This window comes from Antedon bifida, chromosome 6, assembly GCF_963402885.1.
Source record: "Antedon bifida chromosome 6, ecAntBifi1.1, whole genome shotgun sequence".
NCBI classification, from domain to species: domain Eukaryota; kingdom Metazoa; phylum Echinodermata; class Crinoidea; order Comatulida; family Antedonidae; genus Antedon; species Antedon bifida.
Genome location: NC_136231.1, coordinates 17,681,984 through 17,708,169, shown reverse-complemented (window position 1 = coordinate 17,708,169; position 26,186 = coordinate 17,681,984). Strand labels below are relative to the sequence as shown.

The window sequence follows — 26,186 nt, the reverse complement described above, 5'->3', positions numbered from 1 at the left end:
TAAAAAATTTAATTACAAATCTACAGCAATTAATGTTAAATTTACTAATTATATGTGTATCCTATGCATATAATTAATTAATATTTATAACACAAAATCTGATTAAAATAAATATTTAGCTTGTAATATATTTACACATCATACCAACTTGGAGACTCAGATAAGCTAATTTCTTATTTTTAAATGTTTGTTATATGTATTAGTATAGTTATTATTCATTTGTGTATTTTAATAATAAGCAAATGGAGTTAAAAAATGTCAATACAATCAAAACAATTGAATATCATCTTTTCTAAGCAAATAGAGACACATTTACTAAAATGTTCCTGTTGTTTGGAATTGTGCAAATCTAAATTTAACAGCCCATATTTAAGTACAGTATATATAATAATATTATTAGGTGGGTTAAGTTTGCAACCAAGGAGTACAAAACATGGCTGACTTTTCAGTCCAAGATAAATAAGTAGTTACGTATTTGGCATCATTTATTAATTTGATAAAAGATTATAAACTAGTATAGTACAGTTCAATATAACTTGATTGGAAAATAAAACATTGTTATGACAATGAGTTATCATTGATATAGCAAAACATCTGTGAAAATTGTCTCCAACATAATACAAAAACCAACGACATACAGGAACCATGTCTTGCTTTCATGTAAATCCCCTGTTTTTATAAATCGAATCTGAAATTAAATTACATATAAAATGATAAATCACATATCAGTTCAGAAAAAGGCAAAATCAGCACTGTGGTCATGTAAAAAGGAGTTGTCAAAACAATATTATCTATATATATATATATTAGATTATCTGATAAAACATTTAAAAGTGTTAAAAATCAGTCAGTCAGTTGTCAAAACAATATCTGATAGCTTAACCACATAAAACTCTTAGAAAGTAGGAAGCTTTTTGCCATTTTTCTCTGTTTAGTACATCCTATAATTTCATGAAAATAAAATGATGATTGTAGCCATGGAAATTGATTGGTATTAAAAAATAATATACCTTGGTTTTGTGTATTTATTAGGGCATAATGATTCTAACAAATCTTGATAGGCTTAAAAAAAAGTGTGATGTTCCCAAATATGGTAGTGATATGCCCAAATATGTTAGTGATATGTCATGTCATCATCATGTCCATATATGGGCACATCACATTTTTTGGTCACATAAAGTTTGATAGTGTAGACAGGGCTTTAGACATCTACATACCATAAAAAGTTCTATAGCAACGAATCCCACCAAGCTGAAACCAAGCAGGAAGTAGATAAATCCATGACTTTTAGTCTTTGCACCTTGAACAATACTTAGAATAATAGAAATCTAAAAAGGTAAAAAAATTGAAGAAAATAATAAGAAATATAGGTTTTAGACAATGGCACATCTGAGGATACTCTTCCTATCACCTCTCACCAATTTTATTTAATAAAAATCTGAACGAACAAGGATGTATAAGGAAAAACAGTACTGATAATCAGATTAAAAGCATAAAGCTCTGTCTAAACTATCAAACTAGTTTAACAAAAAAAAGTGTGATGTGCCCAAATATAGTAGTGATATGTCCAAATATGGTAGTGATATGACATCATTGTGACCATGGGTACATCACATTTTTTTGTCACATAAAGTTTGATAGTGTAAACAGAGCTAAACTTTTAAATAATAACCATTTCTTGGTGTAAGTGCTATTAATAATAATAGTAATATTATTTGATTCATTATAAAGTATTACATTAAAAAAAAACAAAAGGTAATGTAGGATAAGAACAAACAAGAAATAGTGTGCAGTATACATTCTTCTGTTGTCACCAAACTTTGTTGGGGAAATTTTTCAGAACCTAAACATACTTAAAATGAGTTGGATATCTAAAACCATCACAATTATCAGCATGTTGTAGCCCACGTCTATCAAGTACTCATTTCCCCTGTTCATATGTGTCATTTGTTAATTGGATTATATGAGTAAATTAGGTGCCTTTTAGATCTTCTCAACTTACTAGTACGGAAACTGCTACAATTCCAACAAAAAGGAACATAACCCTTTTCTGCAATATAAATGAAATAAGAACAATAAGTAATTAAACAGGTTTACAGCAATTTTTGGTTGAAGGCGTTTTCGCCTGCTAACCACTCTGAAAACACTCTGGAAAATAAGGTGGTGGAGGGTGGGTTCACTTTATTCATATTAATGCTTACCTGGATGGCAAAAAGTTTGTGAAACTAATATTAATAATGAGTTAATAATGAGTATATTCACATTTTTTTTTTTATCACATTTAGACTTTCATTTCATTTAGGCATTTAAAGTGGACTTATATTATAACCTGGCAGTCATTAATTGATCACATATAATTGGGTCTTCCAACGGAATTCTCATACTGTACCCTATATCCTGGATATGCCCCATTGACATTATTACTACTATATCACACGAACAGCAATTGCAAAAAAAACCAAAAAACAATTATTACATCTTTTGTAACATCTTGTTTAGAATCATAAAATGTTGTATTTTTATCTTCAGATTTTGGACTGGAAAATTGTGATTCGGTAAATAAAGAGGTTTGTTCAGTAGCCATATCTGAAATAAAAAAAGGCAAAATTTATATTTGTTTTTGCATGAATGCAGATTCATGTATATCATAGTTAGATAGCTCTAGCTCTATAGTATACAGTAGCCTGTAGCCGAGTTACTCCTATGGTAAACACTGACCACCGCTTATAGAATAGCCTACTACTATCTTCTAAAACTCTAGTTAGGCCTAGCTAATTGAATTGCTCAATATGATTGGTTGTATTTTTACATTTGGCTAGTTTTGCTTGGTCTAAAGTCATATATAATCTATAAAAACATTTTATTCTAATTTTTTATCTTTAACTTACTAATTTGAAGATTAATTACAGATTGTTTTGAACAAAACAATTTCCTGATTTCACATGAGATTAATCATGTGATATGTTATTTGTTTACCTTCTGGATATGAACGTCTAGCGCAAGACTTTCTAGCCAATCACATTCATGAAATATATAGGGACGTGCCTGGGACACGCAACACCGAATATTGCAGCATCGTGTCGGCATTCAGTCATCTATCCAAATGCGGAAGAAGCCGGTAGTTAAAAACTATTACTAAGATTAAGAAGTTGTTTTACAAAACATAAACGGCAGAAAGGTAAAGTGTATTTTTTTGTATTTGTGCTTTAAGCCAATAAATGATGAGTAGGAAACTAATGACATACATAGAGTATAGCCTAGTTAGTTAGCTAGGCCTAGGCCTATAAAAATACAGTATACTATTACTAAATACTGTGGTGTATGCATGATCGCTAATGATAAGTTATCCCGCCCGGACCCTCCTAGCCTAGCCCTAGTAAGATCCTCCTAGCCTAGCCCTAGTAAGATCCTAGGTAGGTTAGCTAGTACATGTAGAGTAGGCCATAGATTAGCTCAATAATTTTGGTTACAAATGTGTAGAAAATGCTGTGCACAATTTGCATAATTTGAAATTGTAAAATGTTAAAGTTAAGCTTTTTATTTTACAGATGCGACGAAGAGGACAAAATTCTTCAAAGCAGGGTAGAACAAATGACATACATTTTGATGATGACAAATTTGACCGACATGGACATGGCGAATGGGGTTTTATAGCCGTCACTATAATGTATATCGCCCTCTTTTCTTCAGTATATAATTTACACTACCAATTTCCAGCAGCTCGCAAGTTAAGTACAGATGATAAGAATGTATTTATTGAAGAGGGTGCGCGTCAACACGTAGCGTTTCTAGCAAACCTTGGTCCACATCATGCTGGGTCCCATGAAAATGATGTCCTAGCAGTTAAATACATTCTCAAAGAAGTTAGTAACATTCAACAACAAGCAAACTCAATCCAGAAGATAGATGTTGATGTACAGCGCCCCCAAGGGTCATTCCTTTTCGAACGCTTTGATGGTTTTACTTCACATTACAAGGGAATTGTAAACATTGTTGTGCGTGTGCGAGGGGTTGCAACTGAAGGTCAAGAGAGGACCAGCTTGCTAGTCAATGGTCATTTTGATTCAGCACTTAGTAGCCCAGGTAAGTAGCTAAATGTATTGTGGAAAAAACACCAACCAATGTTTTACTTGGGTACCATAATATTAAATTATACCTTATTATGATGCAACCAGCATTGATCTTTACTTAAAATGATTTATTTATTATATTATTATATTCATTTCATAAACTATGGATTAACTTTATCATGCTTATAAACTAAGTCTCATTTGAGGCTTAGGGAGTGGAATTGAAAGAGTCATGAGTTACAACCTTGGCACTAGTTCAGGATTGAACCCTGGACCATGGGATTGGAAGGCAAGCATGTTAACCACCAAGCTACAGCTCCACTAGACTATTGACTGTTACTTTTATATCTTCTATTTAAGGAGCAACTGATGATGCAGTCAGCTGTGGCGTAATGCTTGAACTTATCCGTGTCTTATCAATTTCTCCATCCCTTCTGCAACATGATGTCATTTTCCTTCTAAATGGTGCTGAGGAGAACCTGTTGCCTGCTAGTCATGGGTTTATCACTCAGCATAAGTGGGCAAGCAGCATTAAATCCTTCGTAAATCTTGAGGCAGCAGGTGCTGGGGGAAGAGAGCTTGTTTTCCAAACTGGTGAGTATAAAGACCAAATATATATCAAAGATATTCTCACTTTGTTGTACATTGTACTGTAGTATATAAAATTGAAATATATATACTGTACTATTCAGTGATTTAGACGCAATAAATAAAGTGGTGCGGTTTTCGCAAGAAAAGAGACAATCTCAAGCTACTGGGATGTCAAAGGCCTCTGTGAAAAAGTGGTCAGGCTAAAACCTTACCAACCGTACTGGTGGCTACAGCCCTGCTATACCAGGCACCTTTGCCTTAAAATATCTGTGTGTTAATGGTTAAGAATTTGGAACCTTTTGGACCTTCAGACAAGTCTGGGAGAGTTTCTGATTGCTTTAGAACAGTGACTATTATAAGATCAAACCTTTACTTTTTAAATGGAAATTTTTTCGATAACCTTTTTCCCCACAAGGTCCACGGAATCTATGGTTAATCTGTACAAAAGCCAAACATGCTCCCTATTAGGAGAATTCATTGTACTGTATTTTTTCAAATAATTCAAATTATTCCAGCTAAGATGGTCAGAATGTTCTACCAACGTAATTTCCGCACATGCATTGATTTCATTAATTTTTCAATAACCTTTTTTCCCACAAGGTCCACAGAATCCATGGTTAATCCGTACCTATGCCAAACATGCTCCCTATCCATTTGCTTCTGTTCTGGCGCAAGAGGTATTCCAGTCTGAACTCATTCCATCTGATACAGATTTTCGCATCTTTCGCGACTTTGGGAAAATTCCAGGTATAATTTTTTATTTTTTATTTTACATATTACAAATTGATAATTTCCAATTATATACCACTGGATCAGGTCTTTGCTTGGTATTTTTGGTCTATAATTACACTGCCTCGTTTTTAATTGGTATATATCTTTTGGCTTTAATACAGGTTTCTGATGTAATATTAGGACTTAAAATAATTCTGTAAATCATTTTGGATATTGTTGATAATTCGATAATATATTTTCTAATTTTATTTGTGTATTATTACAATGATTTTACCTGAATGATTATTTGGTTGCTAGGTATTGATATTGCGTACATTAGCAACGGTTATGTCTACCACACAAAATATGATGATTTAGAGCACATACCTGAAGGATGTATTCAAAGAGCAGGTAAGTGATTTGACGCTAAATACCATGGTTTGTAAAGTAAACCTTGTGAATATGTGGTATTACTGTGTGTAGTTCCATTTACTTATGTTAGTTCCCAATGTCAATGGAATTTGATCACTTTTTGTGTGAAATGAAAATAAAATCAATAATAAAATAAAAGTATAGTTTTGTCCCTCATCAGATGAGTCAAATGACTGAGCAATTAGTCCGGGGGCACCTTTTACCGTACCTAAAGGGCCAACAATATCGGCATTTGTTCGAGGCTGACTCGCTCTTAGTTCTGGTGGTGGAGAAAGTCTTCTTGGATAAGGACTATAAATCATAGGTCCAGTGTACACAGTTCGTTTGTGTGCACTTTAAAGAACCCAGTTCATTATTCGAGACGAGTAGGGGGTTACCCCGGTCAACTGGTTCACAAAATATCATATCTGATAGGACCGTTATTAATTTACTATTGGTAATCTTTGCCCAATAAATACATAACATAAAAATATCTTCTAACACTTTATCAAAATTGAAGATAAATTTTATTGTTTTTTAGGTGATAACGTCTTATCTCTTGTGCATGCTCTTGCCAATTCGTCAATCATGATAGACCACACAGAGGAAGAGAAGTTCGGATCAATGATATTTTTTGACGTGTTGGGTTTCTTCATGATCACATACACCTCTCAAATCGGCAAGATATTGAATGCTTTGGTGGGAATACTTGGTGTTTTAAGTATTATAAAAAAATTCAGCAAAGGTATTTAAAATTCAATTCTTGTCACTTTGATAGTCCAATCTTTACTTTCCATAACCCATGGAGGACAGTTTAACATTATTAAGTTGAGTAAAATGTTACAACATTTAGTAATATTTTGTGGACATGGCTCACTGCTTTATAGTTTTCTTGCAGTTTTAGATGAATTAGTATGTATAATAAGTAATAGAATGAAAGTAAACGTTTATCAAATTCATTATTTTTAAAAGTTTTAATATTGAAATTGATATTACACAAACCGGAAATGGTGTTGTTAGTCTGTGAGTAATAAACCAAGATTGGCCTATTTCTTTCAGATAAGAGTGCTACACATTAGACAATTGTACATTCCATAAACCCTGTGTCCCTGCCCCAGTCTTTTTAAGAGATGGTAAAGGGAACTTAAGAGGTGGAAACATAAAGGAGAACATGAAGCTAAGAAGTTGAAAATGAAAAAAAAGTATAAAATACCTGCATAATAAAATTATTCATTTGTCTTATAGGTAGTAGCCAGCAATTAACTGTAGGCTTGCTATTGAAGGGGCTAGCTTGCACCCTAGTGGCAGTGGTGTTAGCGGGTTTGAGCGTAGTGACAATGGCAACAATTCTGACGGCCATTGACAGACAGATGGCTTGGTTTTCCAACCCATTGCTCTTGTTTGGTTTGTACTGGTTACCAGCAGTCTTCACCGTCATATGTTTTCATGATTACCTCAAGTCAACTACATTCCAGGTATTATTTTGCATAATCATAAACATAAACAAAAATGTGTCTTTATAATGAATAACATACAGTACTTGTTATTACAGTATTACCATGTTTTTTATGGCATCAATTAACAAAACATCATATGTACAATTTAGAATTGTTTTCTTTTTATGGTTATAATAAACACAAACAAGCAAAATCTTAACATGGTATAAAGCTCTGTCTACACTATCAAACTCTGTGACAAAAAAATGTGATGCGCCCATATATGGACACTATGATGTCATATCAGTACCATATTTGGGCATATCACTATCATATTTGGGTACATCACACATTTTTTGGGCAAACTTGATATATAGTGTAGACAGAGCTTAACACTAAATAAATACTAAGCATAATATAATAGAGGTTTTCTTCCATTTAAAAGGTTCTTAATACGTTCCACTAAGTAATGAATATGAGAATCTATAGACTATCATTTTAAACATTTTAAATTAATTAAAATAAGGTGTAGATTATGATTTTGACTGACCTGTTCTCATGAATGGTATACAACCTTCCAAGGGTTGTGGTACCCAAATACATAGGCCTACTCATGAACGGTGAGATGTACCATGTATACCAAATTCAATCCTACAGCCTCCAATAATAATTTCATTTTTCAAATTTGTTTTGTAGAATCTTTCCAAATCCTGTCTTGATGCCTTATTTTTTGATGTCACTATGTTATTGTGGTTACTGTTGCTTCTAGTGCTGACAATCATTAAGTCAGAATCAGCCTTTTATGCCATGCTGTGGATTGCTTTACCTTTATTATTTAGAAATATAGTTTCTAAATTTACTAACAGTTTTGGTGAGTGTTTATTTAATACATTTTGAATAGTTTTTTGTTTAGTCTATAATATACTCTGTACAGTATAGTATCAATTATTCTATATAAGCTCATTATTTATATAAGTACATCAGCACCTTTTAAGATTAAGATGTTTCAATACATCAGGATTAAGTATGATTAATTTAAATGCTTTTGTCTACACTATCAAACTTTATGTGAAAAAAAAATTTGATCATATGGTCACTACCATATTTAGGCACATCACTATCATTTTCGGGCACATCACACTTTTTTCGTCAAACTAGTTTGATAGTGTAGACAGAGCTTTATGACAAAACACACATTGCGAGTTTCTTTCCGTGTATGTAAATTTATATATTTATGATATTTAGTATAATTCAAAGCAAAACAAATTGCTATCCAGTGAATTTTCAGAGTTGTAAAGTTACCAAGTAGAAGAGTTTGAATCTCAAATTATATTCATGAATGCTAGTGGGTCCATCTAGAAAAGTTCCCTGCTGTCCCAAACCGAGCATATGCAGCCTGAATACTTAATAATAATAACAAAATAATTTTGTTTATAATATATATTGTATATATAATAATGATACGAAATGATGAGATGATGATGATATTGGATATTGTAAAGTTACTTTTAGAAAACATTTTTCTGTCTTGCAGTAACTCCATTACTAGTGGCTGTTTTCATTCCACTCATGCTGTCTGTATATATATTCTTGGTTACACTTGAAACCTTTATACCCATTATGGGTAGATCAGGGTCAGAGGTTAACCCTGAATATTTTGTTGGCACTATAGTGTTGATAAGTATACTGGTGTGCACAAGTTATCTGGTACGTTGTATTCATTACTTAGGCCTGTTTTCCACTATTTGCTAAAATTTAACGTAACTCACAGAGAGAAAAATTGTGTTACCTTTTATTATTTTCCACAATAACTAGCTGCAATTTCATTCTGATCACGTGTCTCCTGCTCTGTTCGCTTTGCATGTGTGATACGTATGAATAAATTTGTCTTTTGGCTTATTTTACACTTAAAAATTCAAGAAAGGTGAACGTTTGTAGAAATTACTTTTTTTTTTTACATTTCAGACTGGACTTATTTATACAGCAAGAAGTTGTACTGTAACCAAGTATGCAATTTTACTATTGATCTTAGCCTCTTTAGCAGCCACTTTCACTCCATTTGGCTTTCCTTTCTCTGGTAATCCCAGCAAAGCAGCTCCAAAAAGGCTAATTCTTCAGGTAGTTTATTTATTTCAATGATCATCATCTACTAATTATTTATAAACATATATAAATTAACATGTTTATAGTGGTGTTGACAATAATGATTATGATCTGATATGGCGTAATTGTAAGAGATCAGACAAGCATGTGAGAGGCATTGGTCGAGCCTGGGACGTACAGCTGTTGGTCCTGTGTAAATACAGTGCATGTTAAAGAACTTGGCACACTATTAAAAAAATAATCATGATCGTTTCCTGGTGTGCTGATCTGGGAAGGCGCTACTCTTTTGGATGCCATGGTTTCATAGAGGGCATAATCCAAATGGTCTCAGTTCCTGTTAAGCTTGGAGAATCATCTGAGAGATTGTCACGTCGATTAAGTTAAGAAATTGACTTTGAATGATGTGGTGAATGGCTAGAGGAAGTGTAACAATACTTTGTAAATATCCAAACATTGCATTTATAATAACTATTAATTTACTTTTACATTATTAATATTATTGATTTGATATCTTTTGCCACAGCATGTTAACAGGGATTTTTATGATAAAACTGGCACTAGAGTTAGTGGTGACTCTACGCTTCATCTTATGGTTATGGATAACTTAGGAATAAAGGATCTGGAGCATATAGGAGGCCTTGAATCACCTAAGCTTGCAGTCTGTGAGGCTGACCTACCATACTGTGGCTATCCATTCTATTTCTCTGTTAGACCGATGCTAAAGTAAGAATAATGCATTGTTTTTATAAGATTATCATTTCTTTATCAATCTTGGTAGAATCCTTTGGAATATTTTGTGGGAGACCTATCCATTCAGCCTCCCTTTCTTACCATCAGTGTAGTATCCTAGACCACATAAACCTGGATTGGAGAAATGTGTATTTAAAGTTTAGTTTGTGTTAGAAAAATAAAGAGAATTTCATATAAATATAAAAATATCTTGTGAACACATTGATCCGTGTGTTTAATTTTGCACTTTTTAATATTTGTGCCTATTCCCCAAAATAGCAAATATCACAATAAAATTATTAATATTTATTTATTATTTTGTACAGAAAAAACTTTCTCATACCAGCTTCAAGACATAATCATGATTCTGTGAAATTGGATCTTATTTCACGTATCAAGACGGGTTCTCTTCAAAATTTTACTTTCATGTTTACAGGTTAGCTTATAGCTTTTGAAAATAGTATAATTGAATACAGTCAACTCTCCCAATATCTGACTCTCTGAAAACCAGAAACTCTCCTAATATCAGACTTTTCTTGAGAACCAAATGGTCCAAAATTTTCTTTTTACCATTAAAAACACATTCCGAATACCAGACTTTCCAGAAAATATTTTAATGCCTGTTTTTTCCTCTGGGCACTGCACAGGGCCTCATAAGCTCTGGGGCCCCTTAGATTAGCCAGTGAGTGTTCATAGCTGTTACTCCACTGTTATCAAGTTGGTTGCAAATGAATGTTTAAAGCCGGAGTTGCCTTTTAAATTTTTTAACAAAACAATTATATTTATAATTTGTTTGTGTTTGTGACTACTATTGTAGGAGTAGAACACATGACTGTGTATATCTCACCTAAATCAGGCAGTACAGTACAGAACTGGTCCCTAACACCACAAGTGCCACCAATGACTGGGGATGGTGACGGTGGAAGTGTGTACTTTATTTACTATGGTGGTGGCTATGATGTTCAATCATGGACCATGTGGTTGCAATTACAGGTGAGTGTGTTTGTTTGCTCTCAACATTATTACACTACTCAAGTACTATTAAACGATCATTTAATAATGCATATTATATAACACCTAAATAAATTCCTGTCATTTGATTGGACGATTGTGGGTCACATGGCGTGCAATAGTACGCACTATTAAACGATCGTTTAATAGTACTTTTTAAAACATTTTGTGTACGAAAAAAAAAACGTTTCGCGGATGAAAAAAAATTTAGAATACAAAAATTACATTGAAATACAACAGCGCCACCTGTCGTCCTGCCTCTGTTTGTAAACACCACCGCGAGATATGCAACAGCAGCAGATTTTTGTGTACGATTTGGAGATATATAATATGTACTAATTCATTCAAAAGGGCATTTAAATTAGCTTTAGATCGTTTTTAGGATTTTGATTTAATTAATGGGGACATCCTACAAGACGTGGAATCGTTGGAAAAACCATAATTAGCCAAGATAAGTTCCAATTGTCTGTCGAAGTTTTGCCTTTCAGCCAATCTAGTACTACTACTAGGTCTAGCCTAGCTAGGCCTGTTAGTATTAGGCTAGGCCTAGCCTAGGCGTTTTAGCCTTGCTAGGCATAGGATTGTTTGGTCGTTTGTTGACATAATTAACACTAAAGTAGGTGTGTTTATAAAATCCATATAAATATAACATTTAATATTATAATATTAAAAACCAAATGTTACCGTTTTAATCAATCTGAATGAAATGTAGGCCGCTTGGCTAGGGCTACCTTATATACTCCATGATTCAAATGACAGGAATCTATTTAGATGTTATATAAAACAAATAATGAATGTTTAATATTCGTGTAATGGTACAAATAATGGCATTTGGTGAATGATGAAAGGTTATATCAACTCGGCGTTGCCTCGTTGATATAACCTTTCATCATTCACCTCATGCCATTATTTGTACCATTACACTCATAAACATTCATTATTTGTATACTATTGCACGCCATGTGACCCACATTCGTCCAATCAAATGACAAGAATTTATTTAGGTGTTATATAATATCTTTTATAACAAACCTGATATACATTTTGGAAACACGCCGAACATTTTGCAATTTTTTAAGTAATTTATATCAGCTGTTGCCTTTACACCATTCTTTCAATTTGATTGGTTAATTATGCATCATGTGTCATTTGGAATTAGTGATAACTAACATGCTCTAATACATGTTCAGGTTTTGTAAACATTTTGAGAATTTTTGCAATGGGACGTTGTTCACTGAATGCGATTGTAAATCAACTTGCTCTGCACGCCGTCTATAACTGTTCTACCCCATAATATTTGGAGCACTGCCTTTTTTAATGGCCTAGCTGCCCGGTCTAGCATTCGTCAATAATTTATGATAGATGCATTGAATAAAAGTAGATGTGTTATAAAACAAATAACGATTTTGGTACATGAAATGATCAGTTCCCAAGTCCTGATTTTAGGGTATGATATTGCCACAACTCATTTCTAAATCTTCTGTTTTATTCAATATTCAAGGTACCCGATGAACTGTCTGATAAAGATGACATATTTGACATTGCTGTAAGTGGTTTTTATGTCCATGGCAAGAAAACAACGCCAGAGCTGACATCCTTTATGAACCAACAACCAGATTGGGTCTTTACTATTCCATTCATATCAACTTACGATGTCTGGACCTTTTAAATATAATAGAAAACACTATTTCTATTAATTTTATTTTTAAAATGGTTTTACAGTAATAAGTAGATAATCAATAGAATATGTTAGGAATTAATTATCAACATATACAGTAGAAAACCACAGTATAACAAAAGATAAAATTTAAATAATTTAAAAAATAAAATATTAATTGTTACTGTTAAGATTACTATGCAATCATGATGAAGCAATTTGTTTATACTTTGATAAATTATTAAATAATAATAATAGATATTTAAGTCTCTATTTCCATTTTCTTTTTCTTTTGCATCGTTAAAAAATGCGGTACACTAAATATCTAAGGTAATTTTTTTTTTCAATTTTTACAAATTTTCTGTTATGCAACTAGTAATTAAGTTAGTTATTCTTATAAAATAATATAGTAGTATTTATTTCTGTATTTTTGTAACAAACTACTAATCATGCAACAAGCTGTGCTTGATTCAATTTAAAATCATAATGTACACTTAATTTAAAATAAGAATATTTATATTTATTTAATAAATATAATATGTGAAGTAGATCCTTGGCTAAATAGTGAAACGATAAAGATATAACAAATTGAATGCATATTTTTTTATGTACCATATATTCTTGTGTATGGTTAGGTTTATATAAATATAGATATATATATAGCGCCTAGTGTTATGAAACCCCCAAGCATATGTACACAAATACAGAAGGACCAAAAGAAAAATGCCATGCCAAAAAACCCAAACTTAAGGGAAATTAACATTTCTTTTTTTATTCATTATTAATTTTTAAATTTTAAAAATAATTGATTTGTTTATTCAATATTCAATAGATAAATATTCAATAAATGTTCTCCACACATATATTAAAAATACATAAAATAATAATTATATAAATACTTGTGATAATAACCAACAACATAGTATAAGTTTAAAAAAATTACGCCTAGGCTCCCAGAAAAAAATAATTAAAAAAAATAATAAAAAATAATAACATTTTGCAACATAAATACCAAGTTTTAATTTATACAGTAATTAAAAAAAAAGATTTTAAAAATATTTAAAATTGTCTGAAATATTTGTCCAAAATGGTGACAGTATTAAGTTTATGATCGGAATGGTATTAACATTATTACCCTTGTGTGTGTGTTGGCAATAATTGCATTAATTATGAATTATTTAATTTACTACTACGATTTTATTGAGGCTGAGTACTTATTTTTTTTATTTAACATGTAGCGTTTACTTATATCTTAATACATACTATATACATATCTCTACCAATGGTATTGAGTACTGTCACCAGACTATCTAGTAATCTCTTACTCGTATATATATATATACATTATACCACGCCGGGAATGTTAAAGAGTCGCTATCCAATCGGGTTTGAACTATACCATGAAAGCCCCAGTGGTCTAATGGTTAGGATAGCTGCATATCAAGCAGAATGTCCGTGTTCGAATCTCGGTTGGGGCGATTCTTATAGTTTCAAATTAATTATTTAAATTTCAGTATATCACCGGGCGGTTTAGAATTAACTTTCTATGCCTAATGTGTTTATATATACATTATAATATATACATTATATATTTGTTTATGAATGTATATAATAAAATGGATAAACAACTGAGAAAAAAGGACACAAAAAGTAGACAATTCTATATGGTAACAGTGCGTAACCTTTATAATATACTATGTGTGTTGTTTTTAAGATATTTCTATTTTACATAAAGTGTAAAAACCATTTACTATTGTTATACAATAAGATTAAGAGGTTGAGTATTATATATATTGTACTGTATAATACTGTATATATTATTCTATTTTAAAATGTAAATTCGTTTTATCAACAAATAATACATAATTCGAGGCTAATATAACAATAATATTAATTATTAACTTTATTATTAATTTACTTTTTGAAGCCAATGTATTCTAGACTTTTTGAACTTTCAATCCGACATTCCATTATTTTGTATGCATATTTGTAATTAGACTTAAATCATTTGAAGCAAAAGCAGTAAATTATATATTTCTGCTTTGCATTGCATCGAGCACTTTTGCCTAGAAGCTTACAACATATACTACCTGTATGTATAAGTAACTATATAGTAATTAGTGTAGTAGGGGAATTGTTTAGATAGTTTATTATAGAATGTAATTAGTTAATTACTCGTAGTTAATTTATGATGCAATTCTTACCGAGTTGAAATGTTAATATGGTTTGATGAATTTCGTGATAATTTCTTGCATAAATTAGGTTATTGAATATTTATGGAATTTGATCGACAGTAGAATATTTATATTGGTGGTATCATGGGTGTGTGTATGTATGCAATTATATATAATGCTTTATTATTAATTACGCCATATTTGTTGTAACTTTAATACATTTTTATTACGCCCTTACGCGTCGTTATGGAGTTTTATTTATTTAGCATTAGACATTAATCGCTGTGGTATGGTTTAATATTCTATAATTAATAAAATGCACTAATTACGCAGTGGTTAATTTTATAAATCTTAATTTGGGTTTTCTTAACTTAGGATTATCTATACCAGGGAATCTTAAATAAATAAGCATAAAATGAGCGACGACGTTCCGAAAGTTGCTCGTACGAAAAACATTTTATTCCGGGTCGTCAACCATGCATGTTCTGATTTGCTCTGGTCACTTTCATGTTATATTCGCAAAATAATATTTGAAAGACTAAATAGTAAATAGTAATCTATTTTAACCACATTCATCGTTGATAATATTATACAAGGATACACTTGTTAAACATTAAAAAAATACAATTATACGATTTCGGTATAATGTAAGTTTATATTTTTCAGTGTATAACTTAAGTGAGTATTTTTGTTGATTACAATCATCTATTGTTCGAAAAGTCACTAATCACCATTTTTTGTATAAAACCATGGGATAGATTTCATGCGATACAATTGTATCGTCTGTCAACTCTTTAGTTTAGCTCTGAATGTAGGTCGATGGCTTAGAAAAATGTTAAATTCCAACCTGGTAGACCTTAACAGTGTAACGATTCCATTATTTTGTAAAACGTTTGTGAGTTTTGACATGTTTAGCCGTCGTCAGTTGTCACGGTGTGTATACACAAATTGTAGACTTGACCATAGCTATCCATCATCACCTATCAACATTGTATGGTAGCAGTTATTAACTAGTAACAAACGACAACGGAAACCTTCACCACACCTTTCGTCAACTCATCACCAGAACCGCGTCAATTCTAAAGTGGGCGTAACACTTAAAGTTTCCACCAATCACCTTGCAGTTTACCTGAACCGCGAATGCGCAGATCACTTTATCTCACTCAACACTTGTCCATTAGTGACGTTGATGACAATATTGCTTTACGAAGGCTCTTTTAGTGTTTAAAAGCTATCAAAACATATAAAAAGAGACAACTATCAATTGACAAGCGTTTGGCCGAGCTAATCTTTTGAACCCCAATTGCAAAGAATTCTCATCCCGTAGTTTTTTGTTTCGAATAAACATATTTAAGTTGAGTTTAGACGTTGTAAGACGACTTTTTGAAGAGCATTGTTGCGTTTTGTTTATTGCAAACAAACCTAGCCAATCGTTTTGCGTATTTCAACTAACACTTCCTATTGCTTCGTTGTATTCTTTAAACCAACTGTAACAAAGCTAACAACATGGTCATAAAAGTGCTATCGACTTGACGTTTCGTAAATATCTCATTGAAGAAACATAGGCTAAACGCACGCCACGTTTCTTTCGCAACCACCACGAAAATTGTCAAATTCAAGAAAGTTTTTGTTTATATTTAATTCAACTGTATTAGAAAGTAGGCAGTAAACTTCGCCAAAGTTTCTTACAATATAATATTGAAAGAAGCACAATTTTGGAAATTGACATAATCTCTCGAGAAGGAACACATAGTTTTAAATACTTCTAGGCCTGTTTCATAAAGTAAAATGATGGACTATTCGCTAGATCAGTCTTCAATTGATGTACAAACTTTAAACATTCTTCGAGGACCATTAACCGAGAAAGGATCTCGAAAGCCGAAATGTGCCCGTTGCAGGAACCATGGTGTTATATCCTGGCTAAAAGGACACAAAAGGCACTGCCGATTTAGAGACTGTAGATGTCCTAAGTGCAATCTTATTGCCGAAAGACAGAGAGTGATGGCGGCGCAGGTTGCCTTGAAACGGCAGCAGGCTGCTGAAGATGCCATAGCACTTGGGCTTAGGGCCTGCTCACCCGGGGGACAATTTGGGCTTATGTCAACTCCAGGGGCTTCTTATGAAGAATGTGACGCTAAGAAAAGAAAATTTGAACAAGATGAAGATGACGATCTTGATTACGAGGATGGTATGTTTTTATACTTATTTATAATTTAAATTTTTTTTCAGTTTAGAAGCTAAAACATGGTGTGGTCGTAATATTACAATTGAAGATAACCATATATAAAACATACAGCAGCATTCGATACTGCCTTTTACTGCAGTTTGTCCTCATAATTATGTTTTAAATTTATATTAGGCCTACATCCTCAAATCATGATATATCATTTGTTGAAAGAAAGTTTGCCTACGATATACTTGAAACTTTAGTTACGGTACATTTAGTATGCTATAAACAAACCAATACAATGTTGCTTAATACATTATGACTTAGGTTATTATTTAGTATAACCCTTTTTTACAATATTATTAGACCATTTAATAATTACTCATTTGCGTTTTTGTGAAAGCATAGTTTTAAGATGCTCCAGTACATCACTTTTACGATGAACTGTGCATATTGAACCTCACCTGTACTAAACGAATACATAAAATTTAATTTGTTAAGCCCAAATCCATGAATTTACACCTAGGCCTATAGTACGTCTAAAACGTATGGAGCCTACTTGTAACCGGCGTGCCTCTATTTTATACCATAGATATATTTTGTCCGTGATTATACTAACGAAACAATAGGCTAACAAACAAGAATTACCGTATAGTCCTGACGAATCAGATAATCAAAATGTTGAATCAGTTCGATACTTTAGTATCATTTTAATCATAGGTCAGAGATCTCTACACCAACGCACTCTCAAAGTGTTTACCTTTGTACTGATAATGATAGGAAACAAATTGTTTGAAATTTGACAAAACAAAAATGACATGTTGACATAAGCCAACCAATATAAATATGAGTTTATTGTGAAATCAAAATGTCATTGTTTATGTATCATATTCTTGTATCTACGTTACTACGTGCATTAATATCTTACTTTGAAGGGTGTCATTCAAATCCTTTTAAATGATCAATTAATTTATTCAATCAATCATTTAGCCATTTAATCAATAATCCGATAAATCCATAAATTTAATCTTCAACAATGAATCAACAATAAGTTGCATTATAAATTAGTACAATATTGTCATTCTGTATGGTATGCCTAAATTTATCGGGTAGGCCTAGATTTATCGGTCCGTTAGTTGAATGAATAATCCGATAAAAATCGTCAGTTGTTAAATTAATAAACCCTAAAAAATCATAACGAATTTTAATCAATCAATCAACTAATCAAGATCATACTTTTCAATCATTCAGTTGAATTTGTTTGAAATTCCCCCCAAAAAATTACCATACCAAACTACATTTAGGATTATATTCTTCTTTAATTAAATTGCATAACTCGTTATGCGTTTTGTACGTGTTACAATCTATCTAGGTTATTTGAAATTTTCATTTGAAAAAAATACGATGTAAATGTTTAACGGTAAATATAAAAAGACAGCATTGTAGCAATTTATTCATTTTTTCTTTTTAAATTGTTATTAAAAGAAATTGGGACTTTAAAATACACCGGTAATGTTATTAGTAATTGTTATTATGTATAAATTGGAGGGCTTTATCTATATTGAAATAAATTCATATTCTTAGTTACCGGTACTATCTGTAAAATGTGCTCGTCTTAGCATTTCGAAATGTACACATTTCGTTATTGACATAATTAATAAGTACGCTCTATGTTTGTGGTTGTTTTTTTAAAAATGTTTGTCTCAGGAGGTTACAAAGCCTGAGTGGCAATGCGAAAGAGAAATAAACATTGTATTCTTTTAGATGTTTAGGCTCACATTCGTTACTTCAGTACCGGTATGTATTTTTGTATTAACCCAAGGGTTGGTAATAATAAAACAAAAGTGAGTCAAGCCGTTTATATTTCGAACTTTTTTTGTTCATCTTCGGGTATGAATGTATTCTTGAAGATGAACAAATCAAGTTCGAAATATAGAATCATAATGGCTTGCCTCGCATTTTTCTCAAATTTGTTTTACATTATATATCTATCAAGCTTATGTTCCTCCGTGTTTTATGTTTTGGTTTCGTTATTTTTATATGTGATATAGGCCTAGGCGTAGGTCCTTGCAGATAACTTGGTAATAACATTTGATGTAGGCCTACCTAACCCTGTGTGGGATAAATCCATCAGGATCGAGTAACGGAAATAAGACGTTTGACCACCCTCATGCCTATAAAGCATCCCGATCCATTAGGCTTAATGTACGATAACGGCGAAGCAACCCAAATAAAGGCCCTGCATCTCAGCTATACATTCTCGTATAATATACGTAGACCCTAATATTAATTTTATGATAGGCAAAACAAACTGTTATCGGCAACAATCTGTATTCACCATTTGTCGGTTTTGGGGACCTAAAGTGTTATAATTAATTCCGGTCTATATCACAGACATGTTCATTTACAATGATAGTAATTTTTATTCTGCTTTATATAAATTCTATGTAACCGGATTGTTAAATGTTTAACGTTGCTGTAATTTTGCCAACCAGCACTATCAGGAGAGTCTTCTAAAGCGATATTCTTTGCTTTTTGACAATCCGCCAGGATAAGTGTCTTGTTTTTTCCCCTTGCCAACTGTCTTGCTTGTTTTATGTAATCTTTTTCTTTTTTGTATTATTATATTTCTTATCTGGACGATAAATATAAAGAGATTCATTAGCAAATACTTAGTAGACATTTTTAGTTAACTTTTTATTTGTTTATAATATAGTTCAGACAAGAATATTGAATTGAACTATATTCGAAGTTATAAAAAAAACATAAAAAACATACAAATGTAAAAAAAAAACACTTCAATGAAATTGTTGACTGACTATAATTTACTTTTCGTTAAAAGCAATATTTTAACGGAACATTCTCACACGTACTGTAGAAGTATACTAGTAGTAATTTACTACCTAACTATTGAAATCAATCTGTTATAAAGTTTCCATTAAAACCATTACTATTTATGACTCGTCTAGTTGATATTTTAACCTACCTCAAACAACAAGGCGTGTTCGTCTATTAAATCACATGTATAAAGTTACACAAAATCACCAAGGAACGTATTAATTAGGCGTCGCCTTTTACGAACGTTTATTGTCAACCGTGATAGGCTAATTACATTTTGTATTGTGCCTTTCAAGATATTTAATCAATCAATCGCAATCATTAATGAGTTTATTAAGTTGAAATACCACCACACGGTATCGAGTTTAGGCTTTGAGATGAAATGCAACACAGTGATCGTACGTCGCCCATCGTTCTTGTCAAAACACTGTTTGTTGCGTTAATCTGGCAAATTAAGGAAATTATCTGTCAGATTAAGACACATTGATGGCTTCGTTAAATACGCTTGCATTTAAATCACCAATTAAATCTACGTAGAATAATAATGTACGCGTGCATGCGTAACACTTGCAACAGATTCAATGTTTGCTAACTGCCACTTTCGTTATCTTAAAGTGGAGCTCCACCCAGAAAATTGCTATTTTTCATACATTTCAACTATTCTTTAAAAATATCATCCTTCATACTTCATATTTTTTTGAAATTTTGTTCAATGAGTATGATTTTCTTGAAAATCACACCTTTTTGCGTTTTGGGGGGATACCTTGTAATTTCCTATTCTTTTACATGCAAAAGGGGGGTATATTTGAATATTCCTAAAAAATTAATTTCTTCACTAAAAAAAAAATGTAAAATGTTTTTATATGTAATTTTTCCAGATCTTTTTATTTCTGGTATTGTTATTGCGTATACATTGCGCAATTTCGCGTAAATAGACACTTTCCCCCGTTGGGTCCAATTGGGTTTTTTACTTTGCTAGGGAGTATGATCACGTGACATTTCTCACAACATTTTTCACACTGCAGCTGGTGATCTGTTATTGTGTCGCGATGTTATTTTTGACGGGCGAAAAGTATATTAAAACATTCTGGATGTGACCCTATCATGTTTCACAGTGTAATAAGTGATTATGAGATTATTACTAAAATGTCAAATTTAACGAGATTTGAGAAAGACGTGGCTATATATTCAATAAAGCTAGGCCTAGGCCTACTAGAGTCTAGGTATGTAACGATGCTGCTTGGCCTCTAGCTGGCTGCCTGATAGCCTTACAGCAGTGAAGTTTGTTCTGGCACCCAATCTCGGCCTACCCATGGGCCATGATAGGGTGTCTGAATAGTTGCTTTTTCAGTCAGACATAAGCTTCCACATCCGTTACTATTCTTTACTATTCTGAGCAATACCAGTCTTGTTTTGTAGAGAATTTTGTGTTTCACAATTCTTAATGTGCGAGAAAACCCAGGAACGATAAATGGGACGAAACGACCAAGTATTTTCGAACCCATGACTACAGTCCTACCTAGACATGAATTCAAGTCTAGCTAGCTAGGCTGAGCAGACGATTTAGCTAGGCCTAGCTTAAAATTAATAAGCAATTTGATTAAGATTATTATGCTGTTGTTGTACTGTGCAAATCATGATGTTACATGTAAATTATGCTGACATTTTTATCGGAAATATTACTTGGGCCTAAACAAATCGTATTAATTGTGTGTATAAACAGGGAGTTGTGAAAATTATTTTACAACTCCCTGGTATAAAATTGATTCGCCATTTTCCAACACATAATTTACCAAAAGGGAGACATTTCACCAACGCGTTCACCGGCGACTAAAACGCGTCAGTCGCTAAGTGTAACGCGTTTTGCGACGTATTGTAAACTAATAACCCCTAAGTTACTGAAAAAGTGTAATGTAGTAAAAAACACTATTTTCTGACCGATTTTTTAGAAATTAGTTTTTGGAAAATATTGCCATATCTTCCCTGTTTTTTGTATGTAATCACTTTCAATTAAACATACTTAAACATAATATAAGCTGAGAAAGTCTGAGTGTAGCTCCACTTTAAAATTGATTGTCTAAACACATCATTTGTTTCTCGGTACTGTTTCTTTCTTCCATGTTATTCGTCATGTTTTGTGGAGTTGACTCACTTTAGTTTCTATATAAGGCTAGTTAAAGCAATTACTTTACTATCTATCTATCTATCTATCTTGTATGATTCTAACTCATAGGGCCCATGATAATAATTCTTTCCTTTTTCGCATTTGTTTTGTACATTATTATCTTATTAAATGCATGAATGGAAAAAAAAAATTATGTTCGCGTTAGACTTTAATTTACAAGTGTTAAAGTGTGTTCTATGATTAAATTTAAATTATGCCTTGTTAAAATGGATACCAATCAAAGACTCCTAATACAGAAGAAATGATAAATAGTTACGATAGAAAACCTCAAACGAATCGTCTTCAATATTCTATATCACATGTGTTAATGTTACACTATATACAAGTGGCCTATAATGATTAATGCTGTTTGGAATCATGTTAGAATTCCACTACGTATGCACAATAGCTATTCGTCTCATAATCCTTTAATATAAAATCATTGCCTGTTTAATTCATCAGTTTTATTTGAACACCAAGACGTGGTCTAACGAAACAGGTCGCTTGTTTAAGAGTTAAGCAAACCGTAATTGGTAAATAGTCAGTTCTTTAAACATTTTAATATTGATCGGATTAAACCGCCACACAATCTCAATTACATGTTCCAAAATACAGCTAATAGAGTTTAAATGGATTTGCAAACTATTTAGACCAGCTCATTTATTGAAATCTCACGTTTTAAAGACAACTCCATGTTTGGTTTTCAATCGTTCTCAGGCTGTTCGTGTTCACACGATTTAAGGTAACATATTGTTGTTGAGTCAATCAATGAGATAAACGTTTCAGATCTCGACACAATGCCGCGCAACATACGTGCTACAGTAGCCTAGTCAATTCACACATAAATATAGTTTAAATCAACAAACATTATACTAGTATAGAGCTTTTCATAACCAATCAACATCTGCTACATAGTAAACCGTACCCAGTAATTAGAAGAATAGAAACGGCTTAACGTACGAAATTCGTCGTAAGTAAGTTTGCTTTTGTAAAATAATTTCGATCCAAATCGTTCCCCTGTGTGTTCTAACGTTTCACGTTTCAGATATACGCGTGTGTGGATGAAGAAAAGAACCACGAGATACAAAATAAACTATCTTTTTGATTCAAAATACCCGGCGGCCGTTTCTTGTATTTATTTATTTTGTAACTAAGGGTGGATTTGTTTATAATAGTTTAAAAGATTATATTTATTTTATACGGATGTAGCGATATACATAACAATCAGTTGTTGTGTAAGTTTTGTTGACGAATTCAAACAAAGTACAGTAGGCCAGGCCTACGGTAGCTGAAATATTAGATACCGTACGAACAGACAATCACAACGACACGTAGTTTTTATGATTACCAATAATAGTATTAATTTATCAATATTAATTACAGTGAATTGTTTTGATTTATTTTGTTTGTTTTCAAATAGTATTAATATACAGTGATTTGTTATTTTAAATAATTTATTTTGTTTTGTTTACAGACGACAAACAAAACAGTGTGTTTGAAGATGATCACCATCAGCGACTGAGAAGTTCCCCTAAACATCACTGCGCTACTTCTTCAACTTCACCACCATACACTAAAGACAAATCACAGTCTGAACGCGCCCATGACGACGTCGTGCCGCCTTACCGTCCTGGCCGGTTATCACCATTGGAGATTCTGATGAGATTGTTTCCTTTACAAAGAAAAACGGTTCTAGAACTTGTCTTGCAAGGTTGCAATGGGGATCTTGTAAAAGCTATTGAACATTTCTTAGCTGCAAAAGATACCACGATCATGAGCTCTAGAGACGGTCAGCGAAGTAGCAAATTAGGTCTTCATTCACCACTGGCTTATCCTGGTCTACCCGGGTTAGGTCTGCAGACCCCTACTAGTAAATATGCTAGTGAACATTTAAAATCTGCTTTTACGCCATTGCAACCGTCTGGTACTCCAGGGTCAAGTCTTCCATTCGTCCTGGCACCTCGAGCACCTCATCATCACCCTCTTACAACTGATGCTCTCTTAGGCCGGACGTCATTTTTTATGCCAGGGGCTCCGGGTGATTTGACAACAGCATCTGCTGCGAGTAGGCTTGGTTTGCCAGCCTTCTACCAAACTAGCTTTGCTGGAAAGTTGCCGGGTACTCCAGATGGTTACCCTAGGCTAATTTTTGCGCCTTATTCTTCGTGTCCACCTGAATGTCTGCAATGTCCGCGACCCGGTCGTTTGGCAACAGGATCCCCAGACGCGGCGAAGTCGCCAGCAACTTTATCAGAAAGCGGACCTGTAGTAAATAGTACTGCAGATACAGAATGAATTGTAATTGTAAAAATATAGTTAACCATACCAATAGTTGTGGATTAAACCAAAGATGTGATTATTTGAAAACGTAAATGAACATAACATGTATATAATAACGTAACGTAACGTAAAATAAGTTTAAAGTAGTTATTAAGAAACACATAAGGAGTCTGACGCGCGCCAAAGTTGGCGTCTATTTATCTTTTTTCAGAGCAGGTTTAGCTAAACTGACGAGGTTCCGAGGTGGTTAGGTGAATGCCTCATCCAAAATGTGGCATTTAGAGTATTTATTGTTTGTCTCACTGACGAAAAATATAGTAAATGCAATATCTGTAATCTGTAACTGAAATATATCGATGGTGTAAAAGTGTTTTTATAGTAATCTTTCAGTGCTAAATCTACAATATATCGTATGGTTCTTATAACACAACAGTGGTGATCAAGACGATTGAATAGAGTTTTGCATTTTAATTATTTAGTTATTTTTTTAGTTATTTTATATTTTGAGTATATATACCGGTAACCATTTATTATAATACTAATATTTAATATTAATATTGTGCTATTATTTATTTATATCACGTTCAATTATTTCTGAATGTTACACTTTTAGACCTCATGTAAGTAAACCCTACCTTTCAAAATGCTTATTTTGTAGATAGATAATATTATTTATTGTTACAACGTTTGATAATTTGTTGTTTCATGGAAAGAAACTATAGGCCTACCGTAATAATAGTATATACATTATATCTTTTCACTCCACATGCGAGTTTAATGCCAACATTGATATTTTTTTTTAATGATACTTAAAATTAGTAGGCCTAGGTCATTTTCAGATTAATAATTGAAAGATTGTCTTTTTATTTCTCATGGGACAATATTTTTTATCTGTAATATTTTGTGACATTGTTACGCCATAGGAGCTAGCTATAATACCTCACACTCACTCGTGGTAAACTCTTTGTGGAATTGTAATTTAAACCTATCATCTTTGACTAATTAGCTGCAACATAATGTTGCAAGATTCGTTATAATCATAGAAACATTGCCAGGAATTTTATTCAAATGTCTAATCGTTTAGTAGACAGTTACCACCTACGTGCATTCCTATTATAATAAGTGAGTATCATCGTTAAAATGAAATTGGAGCATTAAATAAGTGAGATGAGATAGGTCGGCCACGCTAACCTGGTATGTTGTTTTTACTGTGGTGGGCTTCGGATATTTGCTAGTGTATACCAACCGTCGTCCACCACGTTTTCGACGAGGATGAATTTCTACAAACGACGTCTCGGTAACTATTTCTAGTAGCATGTTGAGAAACTTATATCTTTGTTTGTTAGTAAAATGCCACAGTTTCTGTTCAGGAGCCAGACATGGTGACATGTTTTGGAAGGTTAATGGCCGACTAATAACAGTAGAACTAGCTCAAAAGAGGTAGGCCTAAACCTTATTTCTGAATCTATACCTATTCCGGGACATATTCACTTAAACTCACAGTTAAAAAATGAAATATAAATGTTATTTAGTACAATCATTATGTGTATAGACAACTAAACGGTGTTGTTCAATATTGTATGTGTCAATTATAACCTATGATTGTGTGATATTTAAGTACATAAACAATTTGTAACATGTAATTTTAAAGACCATAATTAATATTTCTAGCTTACTGTTTTTAGCGTTTCATATAGGAAATTGAAAAGAAATAGAGGAATGAGAGAGGGCCTGTACAATTATCACCGTATCATATACTCCCTTTAACCGTAATTAGCAACACATTTTTTTTAGCAATTGATTGTAACTTGTGTTTAATGTATTCCAAACTCGACTTCCTCTTA

General features: G+C 32.5%; 2 protein-coding genes and 1 pseudogene across 2 annotated transcripts; 2 read left to right on the top strand and 1 right to left on the bottom strand.

Annotated features, from left to right (window-relative positions):
* Positions 1–48: 48 nt before the first annotated feature.
* LOC144844958 (uncharacterized) lies at positions 49–2,948 on the bottom strand. The gene is made up of 5 exons (XM_078702073.1): positions 2,889–2,948; positions 2,477–2,586; positions 2,003–2,050; positions 1,218–1,328; positions 49–688 (listed from the first exon to the last, which is right to left on the bottom strand). The coding sequence occupies exons 2-5, from the start codon at positions 2,582–2,584 to the stop codon at positions 575–577; spliced, it is 381 nt and encodes a 126-aa protein (XP_078558199.1). The 5' UTR covers positions 2,585–2,586; positions 2,889–2,948; the 3' UTR covers positions 49–574.
* Positions 2,949–3,624: 676 nt separating this feature from the next.
* LOC144845679 (endoplasmic reticulum metallopeptidase 1-like) lies at positions 3,625–12,929 on the top strand. Its single transcript, XM_078703106.1, has 13 exons — positions 3,625–4,083; positions 4,431–4,664; positions 5,262–5,408; positions 5,691–5,783; positions 6,325–6,528; positions 7,029–7,258; positions 7,916–8,090; positions 8,754–8,926; positions 9,185–9,337; positions 9,846–10,045; positions 10,378–10,487; positions 10,869–11,044; positions 12,564–12,929. Exons 1-13 carry the CDS (start codon positions 3,666–3,668, stop codon positions 12,729–12,731), a joined length of 2,481 nt encoding a protein of 826 aa, XP_078559232.1. The 5' UTR covers positions 3,625–3,665; the 3' UTR covers positions 12,732–12,929.
* Positions 12,930–16,674: 3,745 nt separating this feature from the next.
* LOC144844387 (doublesex and mab-3 related transcription factor 3, truncated-like) lies at positions 16,675–24,856 on the top strand (annotated as a pseudogene).
* Positions 24,857–26,186: the final 1,330 nt, after the last annotated feature.